This window comes from Pygoscelis adeliae, unplaced genomic scaffold, assembly GCF_000699105.1.
Source record: "Pygoscelis adeliae isolate BGI_AS28 unplaced genomic scaffold, ASM69910v1 Scaffold145, whole genome shotgun sequence".
Taxonomy (NCBI): Eukaryota; Metazoa; Chordata; class Aves; order Sphenisciformes; family Spheniscidae; genus Pygoscelis; species Pygoscelis adeliae.
The window spans coordinates 2,515,566-2,527,000 of NW_008824866.1; the positions used below are offsets into that span (position 1 = coordinate 2,515,566).

Genomic DNA, 11,435 nt, shown 5'->3' on the forward strand with positions numbered 1-11,435 from the left:
TTAACCACGACAAAGCCAAGGTCTGTGCGTGCTGCGATGGGTGATACATCCCATATGTTGAATGCTGGAGACAGGAATATAAGGAACACTTTCTGCTGCATCCATGAATTTCAATAGCAAAAGTGCTCTCCCTTTGAAATTAGCCTTCCTGAAGGCACTTGAACTATGGGTCCAGAAAACCTATCACTCATTTTCCAAGGGGTGACATGTTGTTTGCATCCAGTTCACCTGCCGCAGGCCGGACCAAAGGCAGGCAGATGCAGCGCTTGGTGGACCATCTTCAGGCTCAACATCAGAGTCATTTTTTCCCAAGGAGGCAATTGTGAAAAACTCCACGGTGTAACAACCCTCGCATGACTTTTCTCACCCTGAGGTCACCCTAGCCCTTCTTGTACAGAGCTATAAATACCATTGCTGTAAACAGGATATAGTTATTAAACTTAGTCAGGCAGGTGGCAACATTATTAGGAAATGCAGTTGCTGAGAAGGCCTCCAAACGGGCATATGGTTTCATTTAAATTGACTGTTCCCAGTGTCATTTTGCTCCTGACAGCTCTCCCTTATTTCGTCTGTATCTGGGATGCAATCTCCTCCTTCAGAAGAGGGGGGACTTTGTGGTTTCCTATGGGAGCTTCCTGTGGCAGTGGGGCCGTTGCTTAAAGCACCTTTTTTTTCTGATTTATCCAGGCTCTTGATTTTGAAACAGCTCCAGTGTACAACCTGGTGATCAACGCCACAAACCCCGAACCGTTGGTGCCAGGCGTGCAATACAACTCAAGCTCCCTTACCTTGTTTAAAGTTTTTGTAACAGATGTGGATGAGCCACCTGTTTTCCACAAGACAGTTTACAAAATAGAAGTGCCTGAAGACATTCCTGTCGATGCCCTGGTCATGACGGTGGAGGCCTATGATCCTGAGGGGGATACTGTACGGTAAAAGAGAGTGACCATGATTTATGTATTGAATTTAGGATTTAGAAAATCGTTCCAAAAGAGGTACAAGGAAAACATGCCCAATATTTGGCATGCAGGAAAAGACTTTTTTGCAAAAGTCTCATCTCCTAATATAAAGTGGAGGTGTGGTGGGGTGGTGGCCAGTGACCCCCCTGCAGCAGACTGCTGGGCAGTGGTTTTCTAACCAGCTTTCTCTCTGTGCTGTGACAAGCATCAGCCAGTGGGGCCCTTGAACCAGCAAACTGAAAGGGAAGAAGGCCAATATGTATCTCCAGGAAAAAGGCAGAGCTGGTCTGAGAATAACAGGGTTTCCATATCCATAATGCCTTTAACAAATGAATGAAGCACATACTGTGTACCCCTGGGAACCGGTAGGACAGTAGCTACTTTTCGTCTCACACAGGAAACTGCACAGGACTTTTTCTCCACCAAAACACACAACCTGTAGTGAAGCTCTCAAGTCTATAATTGACAATTAATTTTATTTTCCAACTGCCAAAGGCGATACGCCTGCTTCCACTGCAGATGCAAAGCTCTGTGCAAGACAACCCCTATGTTTGTGAGTGGGTTGCAAAACCTCAAACTGGCTCATTCGGTGGCCCAACACCATGTTGTATGGTCAAGTCACCTTGAGGCTCTGCCAGCTCACGGATCTATGCACAGTGCTGTGTTGCATGGCGTAAATGTACCTTACACGGTAGAGTCGGATAGAAGAACTATTTGTGGCTCTTGCTGCACGATTCCCAGCTGGGATGTTGAACAAATCAACCCAAAACAAACAATCCTTGAAATTTAACTAAAATTCAGCAAAACACCAAGTAGTTAATGGAGTTGCAGAATATGGCTGTTAGGCCTCCCATGGATTTTTATTCCCAGAGGTTTCTCATCTGGCTTTCTACTTTCCCCTAACTTTTGGGAACTTAGCATGTTTGGCCTTCTGTCAAACTGGTTTGAAAGTGAGCCACATAGTCCAGAAGCTCTGGGGGATGATGACAGAGACAGATGACAGGAATTCATATTTACATAAACTACATTTCTGCTAAAAAATAGGTTAAAGGACATAAAATAAAAAGTTTAAAAAGTAAAAGATGTACAAGAATGTCAGCATGCTGTTTTTAATGCAAGGGGTATGTTGAATGAGAAGGTCAGGTCACATCTACTCAAGCAAATGCCTGTGCTTTAACTGGATCATATGTTCATGGTTAAATTTGTATAAGTAAATACACAGAGACCTTGGGTTTTTTTGAACAATAATATAACGGCAATTATGTGGTGATATTTAAAGCATCCTCTGTTCTGAGGCTGCCCCAATAGTAATTACAGGCTGCTCCAGACTGGCAGCAGATGACCACTGAGGTCTACCTCGGGGTCCTGGCTTCTTGCTGATCCAAAAAAGGGTGCCTGGCTGCACTGTGCCCTCTGTGCCCTAGACTTTGGCTCATGCCCCCATCAAAAACAAGGCATGGGAGATGTGATGGGGAGGGAGGGACATGGGGTTAGGACAGAGCGCACTTCTGGACAAAAAGCTCAGGAACACCCCAGGTTTCCCAGTTAGGAGGAAGGTTACCTTGCAGTACACAGGCTGAAGGAGCGGTGGCATTCCCGCCGTTCTGCTCTCACTCTTTATTCTCAATGATTTTGGCCTCCCTTCCTCTGTCTGTCTCTCCTCGTTGGCTGTAGTACTGGGACTCTTCCAAGAACCCTCTCTTTGAGTGCAACTGTAATCAAGCCACTTGCCTAAAATCAATAAAGAAGCGTTTGTTTTGTCAGTAATTTTTCCTGATTTGGAATAGTATATGTGACTTTTTCTTATTTCTTTCCAAAGATACTCCTTAGAAGGTGACGTAAGGAAATGGCTGAGGATTGATTCAACCACTGGGCAGATATACACTGCTTCCACTTTGGATCGAGAACTGCAAGAAGTGTACATGGTTGATGTTGTTGCATCAGAGCTAAGTAAGTGATGAAACAACTACATATACACACAGAGGAATCCCCTGCCCTTACTGCTTTATGAGGAATTATCAGACTTCCCATGACTAAATCCATTAAAAGTACAGGAACATGTGATGTGTCCTTAGAAGTATATATCTCTTAAGAATTTAACTTTCTTAAAAGAAATCTTGATGTTGTAGATAATGAGGATTAAAATAACTTTCATGAAGTTAACTATCATGTGCCGTTATATTTGCTTGAGCCACATGGCATATAGAGAAGGTTAGAATTTCTTCAGTGTTTTCAGCATCAACATTTTCTGCCACTATTTTCCTCTATAGCTATAAAGATTTTAGTCTTTCTTGTAGGTATGTTTAGGCTTCCTGAAAACATACCTGAAGAGTAACTTGCAAGCTTGTACAGAATTTCATTTTATTATGAATAAAACTAATACACTAGTTAGTCTGAAATATATTATAGCTCCTAGTTCCAGCCATTAGAATCTTCCAGATAGTCCATCTGGGGAGATTTCATTATGTGATTTACATTGAATAGGGGTTAAAAACTCTGGACTATATCTGACTGAATGAGGTATAAATCTAGATTTCCTTTATTAAACACAGATAAACAATAATGCTGGCCACTGTTTTGGGGGATATGGGTAAAGATGCAGTTCCAGTATGTCAGGAAAAAGGAGAACTTCCTCAAGCACTGAGATGGAGTGGGGCTGTTCCTGCAGGAAAAGGCTGGAGAAATGACAGGTCTCTGAAAGCTCTTCTTGAGCCCCTAGTCTTGGCCCCAAGGCAGAATATTGACTTGCATTTCCTATATTGAGAAGAGATATGGGAAACTTAAGGAGTTTCATGCTTAAAAGAGTGCTCCAAAGAACACTGGTCACCTTGGATGTGACTGCTTACCAGATGTGATAGATGTGACCACTTAGTAGATACAATGGTCTATCTGCCTCCTTTCACTTTCTAGTGTTCTGTAGTCAGCAAAAGTTGGGGGTAAATAAACCATACTTTTAAAAAAATGATGGCAGCTACCACGAGTCCCTCAGGACCTCCTGAGACCTTGCCTCTGCAACCTGGAGACAGAATAGCACCTCCCACTGCCTGCCTGATGGTGTACCTATAAAATAGCTGCAAAAGTAACAACCCAGCATGTAAGTCCAAGATGTGCGTGTAACTTCGCATTCTGTTAAACTCTACAGATAATGCAGCTCAGAAATCCAAAACAACCTTGATACTACACTTAGATGATGTGAATGACAACCCTCCACTGTTAGCTATGGATTATCCTCCTTTCTTCTGCCACCCACTCAGTGGAGGAGAGAGAACTTTCCTTCAAGCTACTGATGCTGATGAACACTGGTATTCAACATTTACTTTTTCTCTCGCGGATGATATGAATACAAGAAATAATTGGGAAATCTCAAAAGTCAATGGTAAGATAATAAAGCTATTCTTATAATGATATGGGACTCTTTAAGTACTCTGGGAAATATAAAGAAATACTGAATCCCTTTTCATTTCTACTATTGCATATCCAGTATTCCATGTAGAAAAAAAAATAAGTTGTTGAGAAATTACATGCATTTTGGCATGTATTTATTTGAACACCTAAGTCACTAATAATTTTTTTTCAAGAGATTCCATCTAGTATGTTGCAAGCCAAAATTTCACTAGTACTTACAAGAGAAGAAACATGTAAGAATAAAATGTACTGTGTGCTTAAATGAATACAAATAACTTCTGCTAAAGAAATAGAGCAGTTCGCAAACTGTCTATTTCTGACATTTCATGTGCAAAGGGAAGTCATGCCTCACAAACCAACTGGCGTTCTTTGAAGGGGATCAATAAGCACATGGATAAATGCTTGGGTGATAGAACCTGTCTGAATTCCTAAAAGACATTTGACGAAATGTCTCACTAGAGAAAGTTGGGTTGCCACAACGTGAAAGGGACAAGTTTTGAAAGGATAAATAATAATTTAAAATTCAGGAGTTGGAGTAAATGGTCAGCTCTTGCACTGAAGTGAGTTCATGTGTTGTTTTCCAAAGGGGTTTTTGCTAGGACCTGTGTAGGTCAATAAATATGGGTGTGCAATGAGGAAGTAAAGTTTACTCATTATACAAAGTTATTTGAGCAGGAACCAAGTGTGAAGAATTGCAGAACATCCTTGCAAGACTAAGTTGGTTGAACAATAAAATGGCAGATTCAAATGAACCCCAGATTCCCAAATTCACATTTGAAATCATGGGTGCTGAGCTGGCCATTACGAGTCAGGAGTAAGACCTGTAAGCAGTTTCATGAAAATGTGAGATCAAATTATCAGTAGGGTTCAGAAAAGCATACCAAATATTGGGAATTACTAGCAAGGACCAGAGAATACATCAGAGAACATCATTATGCCCCTGTATAAATCCATGATTTGTTCAAAACTTCAACTCCAATCTCTCCATCTCCAAAAAGATGCAGTAGAACTGGAAACAGGTTCAGATAGGGTGACAAGGATAATCAGAGTTATGGAGTAGCCTGATATAAGGAAGTGTATGGAAGCAGCAAAATAAGCTACTGCTTTTTAGCTTGGAAGAGAGTAGGGAAAAAAAATACAATAGAGGTCTATAAAATCATGAATGCTATGGTCAGAGTGGCCAGAGGTTCATCGTTTGCCCTCTCTTCCAGTACACAAACCTGGGAGCCTCAAATGAAGCTTATGGGAGTTATTTCCAGTGCAGATAGAAGGAGAAGGTTGGTTCAACTGTGGAACTTGTTGCCATGGGTTGTTATGTATGTAGAAAGTTTCTACAAGTTCAAAGCAAGAAATTACATCTCGCTCAAGAAGTCCCTGAGCTGAAAATGGTTAAAGGCTGGGAGAGCATTAGGAGAAAATAAATTACATGCTTCCTTTTTTATTGTAATCTCCACCTATTCTAGAGACAAGATACTGACATTGATAGACCTTTGGTCTGATCCCAATGGCTGTTATAGTCTTACTTTTCCAAGTTTTAAAGAGTCTTAGATGTGACAGTGTAAGTGCACTAGAAGGATGGTCTGTCCTACTAAGTTATCTTGGGAACAATTCAAGTTGGTGATGGCTTCTATGAATATGGGGGAATATTCTTGGTTTAGATGTGATGCTATCAGTGTAACACTACTCAAGATCAGATTTGGCCTGCTGTAGAAATTAGGAAGGAAATTCTCTGACCATATTATGCTGAAAACCAGACTAGGCATTTAGATGGTCCCCTTTAACCAAATGCCTGCAAACCAATGAGACCTGGGAAGACATGGGGGAAAACAGGAACTACCATCATGTGCAAAGCAGCCTTAAAAAAGAGCATTTGCAGCTGGTATAAATGTTGAGCTAAATTTCTTTCTTGTTCTGACATGAATGTCCCATTTCCTACTTACAGCTACTCATGCTTACCTCTCTCCGAAACATGCTAACTTTGAAGAGAAGGTGTATAATATTCCAGTAATAATTAATGACAATGGAAAACCACCTTTGGAAAGAAAAGTGAATCTTGAAGGTATGCTATGCACAGAAGTATTAATTTCAAGACAACAGTTACCTTTATGAATAATCAAACTGGACTACTAAACTTATCGTTAACCTCATGGCATTTCTTTTTGCAGTAAACATCTGCAAGTGTTCCAGTGAAAAGTCGTGTTTTATCGAAGTACAGCGTCAGCACTACTGGCCAACCACTGGCCAGGCAATTGGGATTCTTATTGGGGTCCTGCTTGTCATTGGTAGGTCACTTTTTCTTGCTTGATAAGAAGCCAGGTCTCTGAGATATGATGGTGCTGATGCATTTGTGACACTGATTCACTTGTTGGGTGAAGAGATGTCATGAATGTTGCAGAATGAGCAAAAGAGGAAAGATCTCATGATTGTGTGTCACGGTTGCTGCAAACTTGTAGGGTTTTGGTTGTAGGAATAGCTTTCTTTGGCCTGTGCTTCTGCATGCACATACAATGGCATAGCAAGCAGCTATGACAGAAGAAAATGCTGCACTTGTAGCATATTGTCACTTCATTGCTACCTACTGCCTTTTCCCTGTCAGGGAAGGGATTGGAGCCTCGTCTTTGGCTTCCAGATTATAGTGAAAATAGTGAAGCATTCATGGATGTCATGCTTACAATGTCTGTACCCATAGCTTACAATTATGATTTTATTCAACTATTTCAGCTTCCTAGGCTTCCATCTTTCATATGGAGAATTGCTTGGAGCTGTGGGAAACTGGCATTTAGATGAACAAAGTACAGTTATATTGTTAAGTAGTAGTGAACAGTATTATGTTCTTATAGGCATGAGCTGATGTAACTTCAACAAGTAGCTTAAAACTTTTTCCAAAACAAGACAAAATCTTTTTTTGTATTAGAATAGAATAGAATAGAATAGAATAAACTATTTCAGTTGGAAGGGACCTACAGCGATCATCTAGTCCAACTGCCTGACCACTTCAGGGCTGACCAAAAGTTAAAGAATGCTGTTAAGAGCATTGTCCAAATGCCTCTCAAACACTGACAGGCTTGGGGCATCGACCACCTCTCTAGGAAGCCTGTTCCAGTGTTTGACCACCCTCTCAGTAAAGAAATGCTTCCTCATGTCCAGTCTAAACCTGCCCTGGCACAGCTTTGAACCATTCCCATACATCCTGTCACTGGATACCAGGGAGAAGAGATCAGCACCTCCCTCTCTGCTTCCCCTCCTCAGGAAGCTGTTAGACAGCAATGAGGTCTCCCCTCAGCCTCCTTTTCTCCAAACTAGACAAGCCCAAAGACCTTAGCCGCTCCTCATAAGACATGCCTTCCAGTCCTTTCATCGGCTTTCTTGCCCTCCTCTGGATGCATTCAAGGACCTGAACATCCTTCTTAAATTGTGGGGCCCAGAACTGCATACGGTATTCAAGGTGAGGCCACACCAACGCTAAATACAGCGGGATAATCACCTCTTTTGACGGGCTGGTTATGCCGTGTTTGATGCATCGCAGGATGCGGTTTGCCCTCTTGGCTGCCAGGGCACACTGCTGACGCATATTGAGCCTGCTGTCGACCAACACCCCCAGGTCCCTTTCTTCAGGGCTGCTCTCCAGCCACTCCTCTCCCAGTTTATACTTGTGCCTGGTGTTACTCCATCCTAGATGCTGAATCTGGCATTTGGACTTTTTAAATTTCATGCCATTAATCATAGCCCAATGCTCCAATCTATCTAGACCCCTCTGCAAGGCCTCTTGTCCCTCAAGAGGGACTTTCCCTTTGTGAACCCATGTCGATGGTGCCTGATGATTGCATTATTCTTTAAATGCCTTTCAGTAGTACCCAGTATGATCTTCTCCATAATTTTTCCAGGAACTGAGGTTAGACTAACAGGTCTGTAGTTCCCTGGGTCTTCCCTCACGCCCTTTTTGTAGATTGGAATAACTTTTGCTAGCTTCCAGTCAGCAGGGACCTCCCCAGCCTCCCAAGACCTTTGGTAGATGATCGAGAGGGGTCCTGCCATAACATCCTCTAGCTCCTTCAGTATTCTCTTTATCAATGTAAGTGCAAAAAGTGACTGTTGATGGGATACAGTCCCATAGGAAGCGAAGAGCAAGAAGTATTCAGTGCTCAGTGCTGTGTGATTTTTGAATGTGATGGTCACAACAGCCAGAATGGGAAACTGTGACTCAGCTGTAGAGAGGGGAGGGAGTGTGAAAGACCCATGGAGAAAATCAAAGAAAAGAAATTAAATATGTTACAAACCTCATATTCAAAAGAGTTGGATTAAATTAGAGGATAAAAGGGAAAAAAACCCAAGAACTTATGTAAGTTACCATTACTTCAATTCTAAAAGAAAAGAGAATGAGCCCCCAAGAACAAGTTCAGTACCTAAAAAGACAAAACCAAAGCTGTATGCTGATTTTCTTTCGTAATACACAAACCCCAAAAGCAAGAGAAAGTGCCTATGCATGTGATGCATATGTGTTTGTCTTTTGAAGATAAAAAGAGGAAAAAAATTCAAAGAACTTAAAATGGAAGAAGCCATACTCAGAGCATACGATTGACAGAGAAACCCCTCAAACTGCATCTTTATCGTCTCTGTTCAAGCTTCTCACATCACTTATTTCTGCACAATGCCTTAGTCTGATCCCTCACTTAGTATAGTGCCACATTTAAGTGAAAATTGTGTTGGATAACTGACTAAAGATGCTTTCATTGCAAGAGAGCTGGTCAGCCTCAGAGAGCATAGTAAAAGTTGCTACTGCTTTATGACTTTAAAAAAACACAGTGTATGTAGCTCATAAAGGATTTTTCAAAGAATTCCTGAAATGAATATGCAGGTTTTTTTAATAGCAAGTTTTTTTCACTGTAAAGGCAAAATCAGTTGGTAGTCTCTCAGGTGGATTTAACAGGGATCAGAGATGGGCAAGGAAAAAACAATGAGAAGTATCTAAAGATTTTATGAAACCTGGAGTTATTATAAACATTAAGTTTGGCCTTGAAGCTCAGAAGATATGACCATAAAAACAGCTGTCTTTTGGGGGCCTGTCTGACACCAGAATGAATTCCTGCATGAGCTAAGGACTCTCTCAGACCTCAGCACCTTTCATTCCAAGAGCAAGGATCCTCCGCAATCTTACTTTCTTTAAAAGAAACACAGAGCATAGACACTGGAAAACAAAATACAACAAAACAAAAAATACACCCTAAACCCTCAGCCAATCTATTCTGATGGGAGAAACTCTTTCATTAAGACAAACTGTCTCTTTCCTGGAAGGTATTTCTCCCACTGAGAAGAGGGTGGGAGAATAAATATCATGTGGCAGATACTACGCGTGTTCCTTGATTAACTATTCAGATACCACAAATGTGAATGCAAAATAAGAACAACTACAGAACAGACATTCAGAGCAATGAATGGGGCAAGGGGAGTAGCTGAGCACTCCTATATACTTTAGTAAAGGAACAAAGTGTTGTTGAAAGTGATAGATAATCTAACACTGATAAAGAGGAAATAAATTTACATACAGTGTAACAAGCTCATCATGATTTAAGAAGATCAAACATATATACACATATATAATATGTGTATTTGATGTGTATATATACATATATATGTACGTATGCATATAAAGACATCAGACACCTTCATTGAATATGACACGTGATGATGAAGGGTATAAGCACTTCTAATCCAGGCCAGAAGAAAATCTCAGTCATTCTCTGCCATGGGTGCACAAATCTCTGGGGTCCATCAGCTATTCCTACGAGATACCAAGGAGTTCCTGAATAACAATTTTGCTGTCAGTAGTCTCAGCTTTGCTGTGACAGAATTGCCATTCCATTGGGAAAAAAAAAAACAGGGACTATAATTCAAGATAAACATGACAAATCACTGCTCAAAGGGAGGGGGGCTAAAAAAGACACTTTGCCATCTGGTCAGATTCTAGAGGAGAAGTTCTCCTTTGGGGGAGTCTGAGCCCTAAGGCATCTGATCCTGCCCATCAGTGCCTCGGGTCCCTGAACATGCTGTTGGTCCAATGCTGCATGGTCATTCCCCAAAGCCGTTTGCTTCTGTTCAAGAGGTAAAGCAGTATGGATACTACAGTGCAGGTGTCAGATCCTTTGCTGAAATACCTTTTCAGAAAGTTTTCTCTTCCCTTTACTGATGAGTGCTCTCTGTTTTTCAGGTTTCATTATAGGGGGTGTGTTTTTTCACATGAAATACAAACAGAAAAATGAAAAGAAGAGCCATCAGAAAGATGTAAAGGATAAGTCTGAACTCAATAGACTGGCTTAATGACTGTTTCGTCAAGAGACAAAAAATGCCCTTTGGGTTCGGAAGGAGCGAGCTTTGTAGCTCCCAAAGCCCAGAAGTGTACTACCACAAACTGAGGATACAAACATGCAAAAGCAGGCTCCCAGGGTTTTGTCCTCACTTTTGTAGGTAATTCAGTCACGAAACAAAAAACATACGTACACTTCAGCAGCAGCCATTAAAAAGAATATCAGCTTTGACTGAAGTGTTAACTCATGACAACACCAAATGCTGAGCTCCTGCAAGGATCGATACATGGGACCAGCCTTCTTTGTTTGGCATCTGAAGTAAATATGGACTTTCCAGAGGACTACATTTTATCTAACTACATCTTTGGCTCTTTCCATCTCAATAAGTTACTGAATAGCAGAACGGGGAATAAAGTCCTGTGCTACATTTGAAGATGTCCCATGAAGTTGCAGGACTCTCTCTGACTCTCAGCAAAGGAGCTCCCAAACTTACTGCAATCTGTAATCTGCCCTGGGTCATGCCTGCTTACATTATGCTGGTGAATTTGTGCTAGCAATATTCACTAGCAGTGTGACATTTCAGTTTTTCATTTTTGATATCCACAGAGTATAACCAGTTTGTGAAGCACCATGGCCTTTCATTACAGTTTCTAAGTTAAAAAATACATGCTGAGCCCTGTAGAATTGGGTAATGTGCTGTTTTATCATACTGCTGCAAATATTGTTCTTGCCCCCTACACAATAAAAATGTTCTTTAAAGGTTTTAGTG

At 41.2% G+C, this 11,435-nt stretch overlaps 1 protein-coding gene across 1 annotated transcript in view; it reads left to right on the forward strand.

Annotated features, from left to right (window-relative positions):
• Positions 1 to 10,679, forward strand: part of CDH17 (cadherin 17, LI cadherin (liver-intestine)) — a 26,252-nt gene extending 15,573 nt beyond the window's left edge. Inside the window, exons 12-17 of the mRNA XM_009324452.1 lie at positions 688 to 932; positions 2,779 to 2,909; positions 4,102 to 4,335; positions 6,307 to 6,423; positions 6,530 to 6,646; positions 10,570 to 10,679. Of these exons, the coding sequence (XP_009322727.1) occupies positions 688 to 932; positions 2,779 to 2,909; positions 4,102 to 4,335; positions 6,307 to 6,423; positions 6,530 to 6,646; positions 10,570 to 10,679 (954 nt within the window). The remainder of the gene's footprint in view (positions 1 to 687; positions 933 to 2,778; positions 2,910 to 4,101; positions 4,336 to 6,306; positions 6,424 to 6,529; positions 6,647 to 10,569) is intronic.
• Positions 10,680 to 11,435: the final 756 nt, after the last annotated feature.